This window comes from Panulirus ornatus, chromosome 58 (assembly GCF_036320965.1).
Source record: "Panulirus ornatus isolate Po-2019 chromosome 58, ASM3632096v1, whole genome shotgun sequence".
NCBI classification, from domain to species: domain Eukaryota; kingdom Metazoa; phylum Arthropoda; class Malacostraca; order Decapoda; family Palinuridae; genus Panulirus; species Panulirus ornatus.
In genome coordinates this window covers 20,638,867-20,657,204 of record NC_092281.1, presented here as the reverse complement: position 1 = coordinate 20,657,204, position 18,338 = coordinate 20,638,867, and the positions used below count along the sequence as shown (strand labels likewise).

At 41.9% G+C, this 18,338-nt stretch overlaps 1 protein-coding gene across 1 annotated transcript in view; it reads right to left on the bottom strand.

Annotated features, from left to right (window-relative positions):
- LOC139766637 (uncharacterized) overlaps positions 1–15,556 on the bottom strand; it is a 134,560-nt gene extending 119,004 nt beyond the window's left edge. The window contains exon 1 of the mRNA XM_071695513.1: positions 15,391–15,556. Within this exon, the coding sequence (XP_071551614.1) occupies positions 15,391–15,413 (23 nt within the window). The 5' untranslated portion in view covers positions 15,414–15,556. The remainder of the gene's footprint in view (positions 1–15,390) is intronic.
- Positions 15,557–18,338: the final 2,782 nt, after the last annotated feature.

Genomic DNA, 18,338 nt, shown 5'->3' with positions numbered 1-18,338 from the left:
ACATTCCTTTAGGGTTATGGACAATACTTCCCCATACGAGAAAAACAATTATGAAAGGTGTGATTTCAGATGAAATTATAACGATCCAAATATAAGAGAGCAAGATTGCCTTCCTGCAAACCTACCAGACTTTAGAAAAAAAAAAATGCTAAAAGCATTTCCAGCTCCACCTGAGGCACTCCTTCTGTTATGTCATTAGGCAAATGAAAAAGCCTTTCAAGTGAGGAGTGCGAGAATGAACGACATAATGCAAGGAAACTGAACTTGAAGGATGTGTATGTATGCTTGAGTATGTGTGTATGTTTGTGAATGTTTATATGATTGTATCCTAAATAAGAATGTTATTGATGGTACTAATAATGATGAAAATAGCAGTAACAGAATTATCAGTAATGGTGATAATAGTAACGATGATAACGATAATGATAAGTCATTGTACTTCCTTACAATGTCGAAGATGACTTTTACTCCATATACTTAATTTCTAAAGGAAAGAGCGACTTGGGAGCATAGCCCCCTTTGTTGTGACGTAACTGAAGATACAGCTGACAAAGATGAGCAGTTACAACGTACATTTCGTGACATAACTGGCTTGTTTGAACCTACCGGATGATACGTAAGTATGAGATCAGACTCTTTGGCACACACGATCTCCCACTGGCCCTTGACATAGAAAGTTTCGATGGATAAGAAACCTAAAAAGATATTATTAGACGAGAACAATTCACATCAGTGAGACGTTACCTAATCATATCGTAAACACGTAACGAAATTAGCCAAGGTATATAAAATGATATATACAAACAGTCTAACAGTCTATAACAGTAACAGTCTAACAGTTTACAGCAAACGATGCCGGTCGTTCAGCGTACTCAGGTGTCGGGACATGTACATCAGTCCCAACACACATGACTTCTTAATGATGACTGTAGCGGTGTTGAAAGTGACACACGTGTAGGGCACTAGACCACGTGTTGGGCACGAGTAAAGACGACGAGAGATGGCCAGTAACAAACCTTCCTTCTGGCTACAAGAACACACGGTCTTCTGACCTAGGCCTAAATAAAGCACGGCGGTACGACTCTTGAGCACGAAGGTACGACTCTGACACGACCCTCAAAGAGTCACGTCCTGTCGTGCTGAAGAGGCGTACCATCATGCTCAAAGGATTGTACCGTCGTGCTAGAGGAAAGGTACCGTACCGTCGTGTTAAAGGGATGATAATAAGGACTGCTGTTTACTGAGACCCGGTGCAAAACTAACCCTTACTTCATCTGATCTGTAAACAAGATCTTCAGAGTTCGATGGTTATAAACTTTTCTTTGATGGAATAGTATTGATAATGATAATAATAATAATAATAATAATAACAATGATAATAACGATGATAATAATAATAATTATAATAATAATAATGATAATAATAATAATAATAATAATAATAATAGTTGTTGTTCGCTGATGATACAGCGCTGGTGGCTGATTCATGTGAGAAACTGCAGAAGCTGGTGACTGAGTTTGGTAAAGTGTGTGGAAGAAGAAAGTTAAGAGTAAATGTGAATAAGAGCAAGGTTATTAGGTACAGTAGGGGTGAGGGTCAAGTCAATTGGGAGGTGAGTTTGAATGGAGAAAAACTGGAGGAAGTGAAGTGTTTTAGATATCTGGGAGTGGATCTGTCAGCGGATGGAACCATGGAAGCGGAAGTGGATCATAGGGTGGGGGAGGGGGCGAAAATTTTGGGAGCCTTGAAAAATGTGTGGAAGTCGAGAACATTATCTCGGAAAGCAAAAATGGGTATGTTTGAAGGAATAGTGGTTCCAACAATGTTGTATGGTTGCGAGGCGTGGGCTATGGATAGAGATGTGCGCAGGAGGATGGATGTGCTGGAAATGAGATGTTTGAGGACAATGTGTGGTGTGAGGTGGTTTGATCGAGTAAGTAACGTAAGGGTAAGAGAGATGTGTGGAAATAAAAAGAGCGTGGTTGAGAGAGCAGAAGAGGGTGTTTTGAAATGGTTTGGGCACATGGAGAGAATGAGTGAGGAAAGATTGACCAAGAGGATATATGTGTCGGAGGTGGAGGGAACGAGGAGAAGAGGGAGACCAAATTGGAGGTGGAAAGATGGAGTGAAAAAGATTTTGTGTGATCGGGGCCTGAACATGCAGGAGGGTGAAAGGAGGGCAAGGAATAGAGTGAATTGGAGCGATGTGGTATACAGGGGTTGACGTGCTGTCAGTGGATTGAATCAAGGCATGTGAAGCGTCTGGGGTAAACCATGGAAGGCTGTGTAGGTATGTATATTTGCGTGTGTGGACGTATGTACATGTGTATGGGGGGGGGGGGGGGGGGGGGCATTTCTTTCGTCTGTTTCCTTGCGCTACCTCGCAAACGCGGGAGACAGCGACAAAGTATGAAAAAAAAAAAAAAAATAATAATAATAATAATAATAATAATGATAGTAATAATAATGATGATAATGATAATAACTATTATTTTGATATCAATAATAGTAATCATATTGATAATAATAACAATAATGAAATGATGCCAAATACATTACAAAGGTGACAATAACTAATACAAAAGCAGTTTTGATAATGATTCATTCAGTTTCACTAGCAACTAGAAACACAAGTGGTAGAACCACTTCAATATTCTATATTACCCAGGATTATCCAGCAAAGCTCCTGGAAGATCCAGCAGGAGGGGGAAATGAAACGTTCTCCCTTTTACCTGCCTGCATGAGAGGCATTATTTCCTCCCCCATGTTTACTTGTCATCTCTCATGAGTACTGCTAACGTTAGGAGAAACAAATAACGCCAGCTATCATAACATCTGTTAGTTTAAACTGGTGTTTAAATGCTTGTCTTCGTGATAACTTTATGATTATCACCGCGGTGATTCATTTGCTTATGAAGGGAATATGATTGAATTCCCTTTAATGAAAATCGTAAGGAATGTTTGACAATATGATGAATGGCATAAACAAAAAAAGAATATAGTCAGGATTCCTTTAAAGTAACTTTAGAATCTAACAAACTATAGTTTTCCTCTTCAAGTTCTAATCCAAATCTGTGTATACAAGTGTGAATTCAAAAGTTCAACCCAGCCTAAACAAGGGTAAAGGAATCCAACTCTCTCGCCTCACAGGTACTGATCACCTCTAAAGTTATACTAGCACTAATAGTATACCTTATACCCATGTAGACCACGATCATTTCATGTTCATATGTCTATATTGTCCTCAGAATCAAAAGGAAATCATGTAAGATCATGACGGGTAATTCATACACCTTTAAAGGATATCATTAATAGATTTATGAATAATTGATAAAATTGGTTTGGTTGGTTGGTTGGTCTTTACGGTTTTTGAAGCCAGCAGCGGTATTCTATCAAACAACAGTTGATAAAAAAGATAAAGATAACTTCTCAATTAGGTGTTCAGGATAATTCTAAAACCACACATGTTTCCATTGCATGTATTTCCTTCAATAAAACCCAGTTTGGTAAGGCTTATATTAACCGCATCAGGTCATTGCTTGTAAGGTCATTAGTGTAAAAACAAATAATGATCACTCATCGACCGAGAAATCATGAATATCTTCATTAATCATTAACGATAATTCTGAAGACACAATGACTCACATCACGTACAGATCTGATCAATCATGAACATCTTCATTAATCATTAAAGATAATTCTGAAGATACTCACTCTCATTAATCATTAAGATCATTCTAAAGACACACACTCTCACATCAAGTATAGACCTGATCAATCATGAACATCTTCATTAATCATTAAAGATAATTCTGAAGTCACTCACTCTCATTAATCATTAAGATCATTCTAAAGACACACTCTCTCACATCACCTACAGACCTGATTAATCTAGAATCATTAATCTATCCAGGATGTTCTGAAATGGGGAATAATGAAAAAGATAGATTACGCCGGTGAATAATGCGTTAGGAAAAAAAGAGGCAGCACCTGGCGTAGCTACGGTACGCTTGACCCACGACCAAGAGACGTAAATAAAGAACATAGTTCTAGGATTACTCACTCGTGTCTTGAGGCCATTGGGTCATTCTTAATGAGGAGGGTGGTTACGTAATGCTGCTGAGCACGGACCACACTGGTAAGGGTACTTTACGCGCGCGCGCGCGAGCGCTCCTAGCTACCTACGTACTGTGAGGACTTACGATGGAAATTTTTTTTTTTGCTCTCTTTTTGGCCAAAAGGGTCGGAGCTGATGTGTAGCGCTCACTGGAGAGAGAGAGAGAGAGAGAGAGAGAGAGAGAGAGAGAGAGAGAGAGAGAGAGAGAGAGAGAGAACGTAGGGAAAACGGAGTTGAGGAGGACGTAAACTGCTGTATCTCCTCTTACTTGTAAGAGAAAATGGAGTGCGTGTCCAACTTACAGGGCAAACTTGTCCATCTTATGTGTAGAACTTCTCCGAATTAAAATGAAACCAGAACTCCATAATAAACGAGATTAACATAATATCGGGATTACATTTTCGCTTAATGGATGTCTAATTTTACTCAGTCTAACCACTTAAACACCAGGCTTTTTTCTTTAGCATGGGCTCTTTAACATAATATAATAGCATTTCATTAAAACGTTTGAAAAAAAAAAAAAATATGGATCTTGCTTGCTTAATTCTGAGTCCACAGAACGTGAATTATTATAATCATCATTATTATCATTTTCTATCATGATAATACCCTTAGGTTGCAGAGCCCATGGGTAATCTTCAGTGTTAGGCTTGTGAAACGATATTCATATTTGACCACAACAATCGACCAGAATATCAAGCCAGAATATCGTTGTTAATGTTTCTTTTTTTCCTTTAAGTTCACAGGCTATATAGGTGCCATCATGAGTCAGAAATCTTTGAAGTGAGGAATAGTGTCTCAAGGAGGAGGAAAGCCATGATTGCGTCAACCTGCTTGCTGGAAGGAAATTGGAGGTGTGTGTGTGTGTGTGTGTGTGTGTGTGTGTGTGTGTGTAGCGTGTTAGCCCACATCATTCAGCCACTGATGGATAGATGAGAAATTACTCAAGCAAGATAGATATGTGTCAGGATCCAACAGAACAAAGACATCTAAGGTGTGATGTAAGCGGTTGGTACATAGTAAAGCCTCAGGTTGGAACACATCATAGATCACGTGTACACAGATCGTCTGTCTGTACCACCTCAGGTCGGGTGGCTGGTGCACAGAGCTTGTGGGATCATATTACTGTCCAAAAGATGGTCGTCTTGATTTTTTCTACACTCATTGAAACAGCTACATAACAAGTGCCTTGAATCATTTACTTATCAGCAGTTTCAATACCTCTACGAGTGCTTGAAAATTCGTGTCATGTCCATATCCGTAGCTGCTCATCTACGTAATTCTGCCGAGGGTTTGGGATTCTCGTGGATTAACTGCACAGAGGAGTCACGACAGATCATGTGCCAGGATGTCTTAAGCGCGATGATGCCTGCTTATCCTGGAGCTGTGTGGGCTGGAAGTAATCATGGATCTCATGCATACAGGCGGGATGCGATCAGATGTCCCGTTTGCCCGCGTCGCTGAATGGTTCTCGAGGGACTCAAAGCCACTGGGGTGCAGTATTGCCGCTCCGAACGCCTCGGTTCCTGGATATAGCGACGGATGAAAGGTGAGGTGCAGTGGGGAGGTGGTGACTGAGGAAGTAAGCCAGCAGTACATGTCAAGTTCGTCTGTGTTCAGAAGAGGTGGAGTAGCATCTATGTCTTCAGTGAGTCAGGTGTCCAATATTGAGAGGGGGGTTCGGGTGAAAGACACACGAAGATGAAACTTGAAAAAATTAGCGGATCAGATCAGGAAGCGGATTCGATCTTGTTTCAAGTCTTTGATCTAGCTGACACCGTGATCATGGATCGGCTTCTGTTGACCCGACTTGTTTGTTCATCTTCTCTGCCGGAGCGTCATGCAGTGTGGCTATAATTGCATGACTTCTACGTTGTGTTTTCTGATGAAATTGCCTTTTTCAGGAAAACTGCACACACACACACACACACACACACACACACACACACACACACGAGGACTTTTTTCCCTCTTTAGTCACACACAAAAAAGATCAACTTCAGTAATTTTACGTTAATTTTCCAATCTCGGAGATAAGTGAAGTGTGATCTCACAGTGAGTCTGCAAAGGACAATGAACAATTGTTGAAGTGTAATAACATGTTCATTAGATCATGAAGAGACGAAAATTCAATAGTCTCATGATCTATGAATATCAAGTACAATCAGACCATGAATTACTTTTTACCACTTTATTGTCAAAGAAATCTGACGAATAGTAAAAAAAAAAATGTAATTGAGATCAAAGTTCCAGCATCTAGCCTCATATCGATAGCTTCGCTTTCCTTACACGGGAATACGTGGAGGCACCAGTGACACTAACCCTTGTCACTTGCCATGATGCAGTGACGTTGCAATCACGCTTACCAACCCTCTCGAGGTAGTGTTCCATATGGAGTCGCAGTCATGCTTACCAACACTCTCGAGTCTAAAGGTGAGGTAGTGTTCCAAATGGAATCTGTCGCACCCAGTGGTAAAAGGAATTCTTGGCTTGACTGTACAATATGCGAGACGTCTTTGACTGCTAGAAATCACATGATTTGTTATGCATGTTTAATTCCTTCATATCCTTCATCGTTATCACATATACACTCGATCCTTGACTATTTAGGTTTATACGAAATGTGATTCATGCTAAAGGCGAGTACACCTGTAGAATCTTTTATATATTGCGATTAAATTTCCTTCATAATCCTTTTATATTCATAAGATACGCGTCAGCTATGTCGAAAGGAATTCAAAAGTGTAGTATAGAAAGAGCTTTAACTTGGCCTAGCGTTTAAAAATTCTCTCTTTCCTGCAGCTTACAAAGGGGACTTAAATGTTGCGTGAATTAACACCTCTGTGAATATATGTATGTAATCAACGGCTGTTGTATGTGTGGGACCCATTCTCGTATGCGCAGGGTTTTGTACTATGTATATCGGATGATTGTCTGACTGCACATGGAAAAGCGTGAGTCTACTGCTTGCGTGTTTGGTCGTTTGTGCCTATGCTGTGCTTTTGTATATGTTTGTATTTGTGTGTGTATGAGGTATGGTGTAGCGGTGAGCGTTCTTGACAGTGACGCGTTCACAGGGCCGCCCACTCTTAAGCGCAAGGGTTCGAATTTTAGTTGCGGCTGTTGGTCCATGGTCAACCTAGCTGTTCGTCCTGGAACCTTTGCTCTTCTGGATCCATGTGAATTATTTACCTGAGGGACTGGACTCATGCCTGAATATGTTTGCGGATGATGCTAAGGTCATGAGTGACAAAAAAAATCGAGCAGAACTGCTCAGTTTTACATTGGAACCTGCATAATCTTAAAGCTGTTCAGCTGCACCGATGATGAAATCCAGTCCAAGTGAAGGCAAAGTAATGATGACGCAATGCAGGAAGATCTAGATAAGAAGATTATCCAGCAGAAGATAACAGAGATCTGTGTGTGTGTGTGTGTGTGTGTGTGTGTGTGTGTGTGTGTGTGTGTGTGTGTGTGTGTGCGTCTGCGCTTGTCTGTGTGTGTGCGTGCCTGTGTGAGTGTGGGAGTTTGTGCTCCAAGTGGGAAGAAAGAAAGAAGAAAAGTAAGAAACTGAAACCAAGACAAAAAAAGAGATGGAGACAAGAAAGGCAAAGAAAGAAAGAAGAAGGAAAGAAAGAAAGAAAGAAAGAAAGAAGGAAAGAAAGAAAGAAAGAAGAAGGAAAGAAAGAAAGAAAGAAGAAGGAAAGAAAGAAAGAAAGAAGAAGGAAAGAAAGAAAGAGATACCAGAGGTTCTTCACCTGGGCCGCGTCGGGCCTGGCTCTCTGCCCACCGCTGCGTCTCGATGGATGGTTCTCGAGCCACTTGACCAACCCAGATTCTGATTTGTGCCGTTATCACCAGCAGGGTTCACCCGTGCACCCCACGCTCATCCTGTGAGCAGCAGCGCCAGAGGATTACAGAGGTCGCAAAAGGGGTCTTCGTCAGACTTCGTTGGCCAGATCTTCAATGCATGAATTGCTATAGAAATAAATTGGGTTCATCACATAAGCTGACAGTCTTTCTTTCAGTGGGGTTACAGACCTCGATGCAAGAAGTGCCATTACCTACAGGGTTAATTTTGAACTTATCCGTAAAAGGATCTAAATCTTTTCACAATCTAAGACACAGTGTTCTAGTATGGGTCCAGATCTTTGGCGACAGACTTTACAATGCACATGATTAGGATCTTCAGATTGTCCATAGAGGCAGTAGGTACCTATAGCCTGTCCTTAATGTGGAAATTACAAGATCTTGGAAGCTGTTGATCAAATTACTTTTACTATATGTCTGTTTTACTTTACGTATTTCACAGTGATGAAAAAGGCATCCACTTGTGCCCATCTGTGTCTATTTTCCTCAAAGAGGTATTGCTAAAAAAAAGAAAAAATGCAAAATGAAGACTAGCCAGAAATGACAAAAAACCATATTTTGATCAAACAATCGTCTGGCACTTGGCAGTGACTTGGTATTAAACGTTAAGCACGTACACTTTTTGTGCGAAACAATATAACACCACGGACGAAGGATTTTGAGAAATGCCCATAAGTCCGACCTAACATTAGTAGCCCTTCTATCATGATTGCGTAATACATCGATTGCTAGCGAAAATTTCTGTCACTTGCTATAATAGCTATAAAGATTTCATAATTTGATCGAAATATTCGTAAGGTGGACATCCAAGACATGTCATATTGATCATTTCAAAATTCACTGGGCGCATCCAGGAAGATACTTTTTTTTTACCGTGTATACATAAATAATCGTATTTATATTTAAAGGACAAAAAACTGATTAGTCTTATCATGGGAGAAATCGAGAACGGCGAGAGATAAAAACATTCTAAAACCTTGCTCAAAATTATATACATTTAGGTACGATCTAGGTATTGATTTTTCGTACATTTCAAACTAATGAAAATCAAGAACTGTGCAGAATCCTTCAACATTCTGCATTGGATACGCCAACATGGTAATCGAATTCTATCTAGCTATCTTATCATGATTTTCCCTAAGATGATACAAGACTTAATACTACTTAAGGGAATCTATCTATTCATTACACATTCGAAGTAAACTACGTTATTCTGTGGCTGACTATGATTTCGTTTCTGATTTTAGCCTCAGCTGTTCATCATTAAGCCACTGACTTGTCTCAAGCACTTTACTGCTACGACCCACCTCGATTTTTCCTAGGTCATTGCGACCCCACCAGGAATAAGATAGCGAATCTATGCACATTTAGTATCTATCAGAACCAGACATCTTTAAGATAACTGAGGAAATAGGGTGACAGAATGAAACATACAGAGCAAAATAACTCAGGCTGGGTAACACATTCTAACTAAACAATGACAGACGTGTTTTGACACCCGTGAAGGAGAGAACGAGACGACTTCACGAACCCGAGAAAAATACTTGGCCACTCCAGCTGGGATCACGATCCTAGGATCAGGAACTCCTGGTCTACGGGTTAATAACATGCACAAAAACATCGGAGGATCATCATACGAATACAACGCACGAAACTCAGTAAGGCAGTGACAGTACAGGACCAACTGCTAAACGCTTGGAGGTTGAGTAACTTTTATAGAACGTACTACGTCATCACAAAAAAATACAAAGGGTGATGCAGAGAGTAGCTATGCGGAACGCCCCACACACACACACACACACACACACACACACACACACACACACTACAACTGTTGGCCCGAGGTGAGCGGTCCCTGGGCGGAGTCGGGGATAAGGTACGAGGGCCGAGGAGGAGGAGGAGGAGGCGAAACTCAGGTGGGGGAGAAATCGTCCAAGTTTAGACTGTGATGTCAGAAACAATGGTAGGAGACTTCTGGGTTAGAGATGACGCGCACGGAGGTGTGTGTGTGTGTGTGTGTGTGTGTGTGTGTGTGTGTGTGTGTGTGTGTGTGTGGTCTTACCGATACACACAAAGACATTGCGACCAGTTATCGTAATCCATCCGGAGCCGCTGGAGAAGCCGAACGCCTACGAGAGAAGACAGGACCACATGGGTCAGCCCAGAGGGCTGGGAGGCCTGAAGGCTTATCAGAGGGAGAAGATGGTGTTAACTCCACCATGCCAAGACCCTCAGTGTAGATCTAAGGATAATTCTCAGTTCGAAGAAAAAGAAGTACCAAAATAAGCATCACCTCATATATATATATATATATATATATATATATATATATATATATATATATGAACAAGACAGGTTGATGTGAATTAGATGGGGTGGTGTGGTAAGATGGAGGAGCTGTCTGGTCAGTGCTTGAACGACAGTGCCATTGGCCACATGTCGATTCTGGCTCCTGACACATCATCATTACTGATCCAGCTACACCCTATGACGCACCTCCACCTTCTCCTCTGAAATCATCGCTTAACTAACACTCGTCATGCACACACACACACACACACACACACACACACACACACACACATACGAATGAGTGTCGCAATGCTTCATATGCATGCTATGGTTAGCTAAGCATCGCCGTTTCGCAGATGTAGCACGCGGGAGAAGAGGCTAAGGCGGACTTCTCTGTGATTTCTTCTAATTCCTTCATATGCCTTGATTCTGCCCACGGAAAACACATCTTCCTCGTAAACCAAAATGCTCCAATTCACTTTGTCCCGTGCGCCTCACACCCTCCTGCATGCTTAGGCCTCAGCCTCTCAACACATCTCTAACTTCATCCTTCCATCTCTAACATGATTTCTTCCATCTCCCTTTCCGTTCCTCTTATGACACTTATACCTTTTTAGTTAGCCTCTCTTCACTCATCCTCTCCATCAACCCAAACCATTTCAGGACATCCACTTCAGACCTCTCAACCGTTTCTTCTTTCTACAACACCTCTCACCTACCTTATCATCCCTCACTCGATTAACACTCCTCACACCACATAATCCCCCAGACATTTCATTTCTAACACATCTTCCTTATCCCATACATTTTGATCTACAGCCGACGCTTCACATCCATAAAACACCTGTAGGACTATCGTACCATCAAACATGCCCATCTTTGCCCCTCACTTACTCTTCAGTGCCAACCACGACTTCAACCCTCCCCCTCATCCACCCTATGGCTCACTTCATCTCCCATGGTTCCATCCGCTGCCATATCCACTCTCACATGCCTGGAGCACCCCACTTTCTCCATCTTCCCTTCATTTAAACTCACACTCTAACCAACCTCTTTCAAACCCCAACTAAACTTCATTACCTTGCTTGCACTTACATTTTCTTAACCTTTTCCTTTCACTCACTCTCCCAAACTATAGACACCAACTTTTGCAATTTTTCACGCAAGTTTGCCACCAGAGCCGCGTCATCAGAATACAACAAATGACTCACCTCCATGGCACCTCATCCCAAGTAAAGTGCAAACCCGCACTTCTTTACAGGAGCCTCACATTTACCTCTTTCGCTTAATTTCACATCACTGCATCTTTTCCATGGATCTTATGTATTCTTTTTTCCTTATGATACAACCCCATTCTTTTCAAAGACCCTCCTTTAATTTACCTTTTAGTCGTTCGAGTTAACAAACATCTTCCTCAAAGAATGAAGAAAAGATGCCACTTCTTCTCTCAACATACAGGAAAAGCAAAACGAAAACCTAGTTATGAAGCACAACTCAGTATATGATTATCAAGAGACTGTCCATCTGTCTGAAGAGTTAACCTCTGACCCTTACACTGTCCGCTAACAACATTGTTAAACAAGCAGTAACTGCGTGGGAGTTAGGTAGTCTTTCCTCCCCCGCTTCCGCTGACGATCTGTTCTCAAGAAACACACTTGTTTACAGAGATATCTCGCGAGATATATGGAAACTATGACCTCCTATCTCGTCTCTTTCCCGCTAAGAATTTAAAGAAAAAAAAAGCTTTGCCTCCCTTTACCTTTATCCCAGATGTTTCATAATGATAAGTCGTCATCCTACGGCTCTTTGTATTGGCCACTCATGGGAGCTGCTCACCCCTCACCATCCCGCGGTCTCTGTGATCTGTTTACGTGAGTGTGACTCACTGTCTTCCTCCCGCGACTCAAGTGCGCAAGCGATGGAAAATAACAGAATCAGAGTCCCTCTCTCTCTCTCTCTCTCTCTCTCTCTCTCTCTCTCTCTCTCTCTCTCTCTATCATTTGTTGCGGATTGACTTGACTGACAGCTTTCAATCGGTCGGTTGTCGTCAAGTAGAGAGAAGTGAATGTTAAAGATCCTCATTTCCAACAGCAAGTAGCCTCGTTACGGGGCAATAGATGTTCTGTTACCTGTTTGTTTCCTGTGGCGCATCTCTGTATACATTTTGTCACTGTTGGGAAACAAACGACAGATTTCATAGCCAGTGTAACTTTCAGTGGCTATGAATCGTCCCATCTTCATATCATAATAGTGTCCAATTCTGATGAAGGGATACGAAATAAGTGGACATCATCAGATATGAACTATACGTATACAGTATAGGTATATGAATTCCTCTACAATGGACCTATCATTCTGAAAACACTAGGAACAAGCTAAGATCTACCCAATATAATTCATTGATTATACAATAGGTATTACCGACTGTCACATTTTCCTTATTCTTTGTCAGTATAACTGGAAACCAATATAGCATGATTTACACACATGAATTTTGACATACACGAATCCATTAATCATTGTTCACATCCCCCCATTAACCAATATCGAAAGACAAGAACTTCTTCTGAGGTAATTAGAGCTGACTCTAACTTTAAAACTCCCATTAGATCCTCTTGAGATTGTGACGACGCAGGGAGAGAGGTCCATGTGGCCGCGTCTCGCTCTGTCTTCGGTACGGTCCATTGGAAAAGCTTTTAGAAGCTTTCCCTAATTATCGGGCTTCGGTGAGGCGATTGTAAAGACCATGACAAAAGCGGCGAAGTTCTCAACTGTGTCTTATTCGCTGACCTCAATCAGTCGCTTAGCTTGAGTAATGATCTCTCTTATTCTCTCTCTCTCTCTCTCTCTCTCTCTCTCTCTCTCTCTCTCTCTCTCTCTCTCTCTCTCTCTCTCTCTAACACACACACACACCCACACACACACACACACACACACACACATACATACACAAACGAGGCTTCGACGTTGTAATAGATTGCGTTGCTGACCATAATTCACGCACGGGCCTGCCTGGCTTTTAATCCTAGGCGCGGCTGTCGGCCCACATCCAACCAAGCTCTCCATCCGGCCCTCGGGGCTTGTCGATATAATGGGTACCTGACCTAGGCTCGAGTATAGAGGAATAAAGACATGACACATATACACAGTGTTAAGAGACGAGGCCTCAAGAGCGTTAGACTCGCTCCCCTTAACCCACTCACACGTCGTAATGGCAAACAGTAATACCAGACAAGATTTAGCACACAGGTCTAGTATTCCTTTCTCTCAGTGTGCAGTTCACGCGTCTATATGATCTCAGTGCCATGTAGACGTTCATCGAACTCCTTTTAACAGTGATGGGTGGGCAGGTGGACACGTCAAAGCACCTACGTACCTCCTGCTGCTGGTGATGATGATACTGACCGAAGATCAGATAGGAAAGAGACACCAACGAAGGAGAAGTTCTTTCCGGAACATAGATAGAATGAAACTGGAATCAGAAATGAAACTGAAATGCTCCATTGATCAGAAAATAATTTGAAAATGACAGGAGAGTACTTCAGTAAATCGTTATTTGTATATATTATCATTATAATCATAATCATCATTATCATTATTCTATCCTTATCATCATCATCCTTATAATCAAAATCATATAAATCTCGTATCATTAGTGCAAAATTCTCATACATCGTTAGAGAATTTTTTTTTCTTTTACAGTGAATTGCCTGAACCATTCCATCAGCTAAAGAAATCTCCTTACAGCTTTAGTTCACTATTCCCATTAGCTTTGATCTAAACTTCGTGCTATACCTACCATTCATGAGTATCTGAAACCCTTACATCATCGAATCTTCTTCAACTTGAACAGTTCCTCCCCAGTGGTTTGTTAACTATGCTCATTAACATCATTAAAAACATCACCAGTCTCATCGTCTCATTAGCATCGTCTAAGCATCATCACCAGACGTTTAAGTTGGTGCCCACAGATCACAGTCGTATTTTGCAACACAGGATTATGTAAACTCTCATCCACACTTGGCAATGGCACCTCTCTAAGAAACTATGACATGATGTTTGAGATATTCAGTGAGACAGGCAGTGTGGGGGGGAGGGCAAAAAAAAGAGAGACAGAGAGAGAGAGAGTGAGGCAGAGACAGGGAGATAGTGATATATACAGAAATAGAGCCTGATGTAGGAGTCTATAATGTATTGAGATACGACTTTCAGAGAGTAAGTATAACCAAAAAATCAAAGATATATAGGTAAAGGAACTGGAAGAATAACATATTGAAAGGTAAGGAAGCGGCCAGAGGAGAGAGACATGAACTGACGGTCACGTAAACAGAATGAAGAACATACAATGACACTAATTGAACAGAGTGATAAAGAGGCGAGGAAGATGACATGAGCAAAAGGGCCACAAGATGAAGAAGAAGAAGAAAAAGAAGGATAGCAGTTGGCTGAGGGTGAGGTCTTGTTGTTAATCTCTAAGATAATTTGTGATTTTACATTAAGAAGAGAGACAGCAATTGTGTGTGTGTGCGTGTGTGTGTGTGTGTGTGTGTGTGTGTGTGTGTGTGGCTTGTGTCAAGACGTACAGGATGGATGCGAGAGGAACTATGTTTTTCGAGACTGTTGCTTTTAGTCAAGTCCTTAATACTTTTTCATCTGATGTGGATCCCACTGTGTTTCACCTTCCTCAAAGTATCGTTTAGGAACTGAGAGCAAAGGTTGAGTTACATCTATGGTGACGATGTGAGGGGGGGAAGGGTCAGACATAAGGTAATAAACACCAGTGTATATACAACAAGAGTAGATGATGATGATGACAGTCAAGAGAATACCTTATGTCTGCATCAGCAACCTGCTTCATGCATCGATGAACCAGTTTCATTTGTCTCTGAGCCAGTGGGTTGTGGCTGACACTCTTGTGGAAATCTGTATCATGAAAAGGTGTTTATCACGGCGTGAGATAAAATGATATAAATGATAGCAACGGCGTCTGTAGTCTCTTTTTTTTCTCTCTCTCTCTCTCTTTTTGTCGTTGGATTTGAGCGATGTGACACATGAAGTGTTAAAGCTGGTGCTTTGAACTCTACACTCAACGTCTTCTGTCTGACTCACTCACCTGCCGGGCTTTGCCGACTGCATTTTGCAGGTTGGCGCAGGAAGCTGTTTATTAGTCTCTACGGGCGTGAGTAACTGCTGCGTGAGTAGCTGTGGGCGTGTGGGTGGGAGGGTCTGAGTGAGCTAATGGCAAGAGCTCAAGAGTCTGGCGGGCACTGGAGGGAGGTTGTACACACAGGGAGGCGGCGAGCAACGCGACTACAACGACCCCCAGGGCGTGGGCGACGCGTGTGTTTATGAGCCAAGACTTGCTGGCGAGCTCCGTGACGCTTCGGAGCAACGCGAACGATTTGATTAACTTGTTTACGAACACAATAGTCTTTCATAAGAAGGACTTGAGCAGGTGGGCTTATATATTTTTCTTTATCCAAACAGTCCACTCGTATGAAACACTTGATATATCACTCGACAGTTTACGACCTGAACACTCTTCACTTAGTCCTCACAATTTGCTCTTCGAGTAACAAGACGGACATCGAAGTGACTCTCATCACAGCTCGAAAAATAATGGAGCGGTCAGATTCTTCTACAGGTGGCTGGGTACTGAGACGAGCTGCGTGCTGCTGCCCTCCTCCCTCCCCCTTGACTTGGCTGGGGTCCTGGTCCTGCGTGTGGCCAGTAATGTTGAAGACCCACATTACGGTCCTCCGCTGCCGCTGCTGCTGCTATTGCTACTGCTGTCCTCACTACCCCTCCTGCTGCTACTGCCTCTACTGCTGCTGGTTGTATTGCCTCTACTTCTATCATATCTTCACATATTTTTTCTTTTCATATCGACCCCCTCACATCCAATGTGTTCATTAAACTCACGACCTAATTGATGTACAGAGTGACACACATCATAGGACAGATAAAAGGAATATGAAAGTCTTGAGGAGAACCGAGACATGGCGGAGAAAAACGATAATCTGTCGCAGCGCCTCGTTTGGTTGACCTCCCGTGGTTCTGTTTACTCTCACGGCCCTGGCAAACTTGGACCAGCCAAAGGTAAGAAGTGGTTAGGAGTTATACAACAACTACGACATCACCTCTAACCACAATACTCTCCCACTGCTCTCATAGCAAGATAATGGACAATCCGAAGATGGTGAGACTCCTGCAGAACGGTACCTAAAAGAAAAAAAGGCATGATTTCAGACGCGTCACGTCATCCTGTGTTAGAAACGAGGACAGAAATAACCATGAGTTTGTTGTTGTGAGGATGTTATGGTGTGACTCAGCCAGGCTTCAGGAAGGAGAGCGTGGGCCCAGAAGACCTTCTGCAACCACACCTGGTGCAGCTGCCACCACACAGTGCCCCACCTACGATTTCAGTCTTACAGTTGCTCGTCTGTCATTAGCTCTGCTGTTGTGTTGATGATAATGATAATTCCTAGTTTTACGGAAATCTTCCTAACAGATTTCTTGTTGTAAATGTTGTGTAAAGCCACACGAGGAAGAAATGAAGATTTACGAGATCTTTCGTATATGAGTGACATCTTCAAAGAAAGTGCTTTGTTTTAAGACGTAATATACGAAATATCTCGCAAAATCATTCATTCTTGTCCCTGTAGATTTTGACGCATATTCATACACATTCTGTGTTTTCGTCATCATCGTAATAATCCATATATAAGTACACACACACACACACACACACACACACGCATATATATATTTTTTTTTTTTTTGCTGGGAAACACGCATATATATATATATATATATATATATATATATATATATATATATATATATATATATATATATATATATATATATTCATATATGGCTATCTATGTATGTGTCAGTCTGTTCTGCGGTGGTCATTGTGACATGGCCACGCAACCTTTATTTTAGATCTCGCATTGTGTGTGTGTCCAAAGCCTCCCTCGGTGTGGTGGCGCTGTAGGTCTTTGAGACACATCAGCGGTACATGGCAGCCTACTTGTGGCCACGTGTTATGATACCGCCCTCATGGGAGCTGCCAAGCTTCTCTCAGTAGGAAGGGTCCTGATGTCCACTGTTGTAACACTGAGAAGAAGAAAAAAGTTAGTCTTTTGAACCCACTTGCAACAAAGGAAGTTACAAGCTCATGTTGGGAATGCTTTGGTACACAGTGAGGTCTCAAGTAAGATAGTCTCTTTTTTTATTTTATCTTCGAGACCATTTGTCTCTGAACGAGAGGTATGTGGTGGTGGATCATAATATATATGGCAGTGGACTCGGTGGTTCATACATGTGGCAGTGGACTCGGTGGTTCATACATGTGGCAGTGGTCTCGGTGGTTCATACATGTGGCAGTGGTCTCGGTGCTTCAGAACAACACACATGACCCAACCCAGATTTATCAAACAGATGTGCCAGTAAGACTTATAATTAGACTCCTGACCCAGAGTCGTTCGACATCTGGTGCTCCTGTGAGGCAAGAGGTACCCCTCCCCTCTATGTACATAATGGCTACCAGTGTCATATACATACCTCAGGTATATGGGAGGCGTCCGTTCTATTGGCTAGTCCTATGAAAATGGCATATGGGGGAGTTCTGTTTCTTCGGCGTATACAATGAAAATGGCAGATTATTATGATATCTAGTATTCCAGGTCTTTTGCCTATTATGATATCTCATATTCCAGGTCTTTTGCCTAGTATAATATCTAATATTTCAGGTTTTTTGTATCACCCGAGGTGGTTTTCTGGTCATTGTTTGTGATAGATGTTTAGACACCCACAACACAGCACGGACTGGCATGGTTTGTCTCAACGTGGGCGTTTCTTTTTTCTTCTGGCGCCACCAGTCTCCATCAGATTTGTTAGGAGAGAAAGGGTAAACTGTGATTACAAGAGGCCAGAAATAGAGATAGACAGTCTTGAGATTGCCTTCGGGTTAAAACAGACTCGCTGGTCGCAACTTTGTAAAAGGGTGAGCATTGGGAAAGGGATTAGATACTTAGATTCATTAAACTTTCCGCT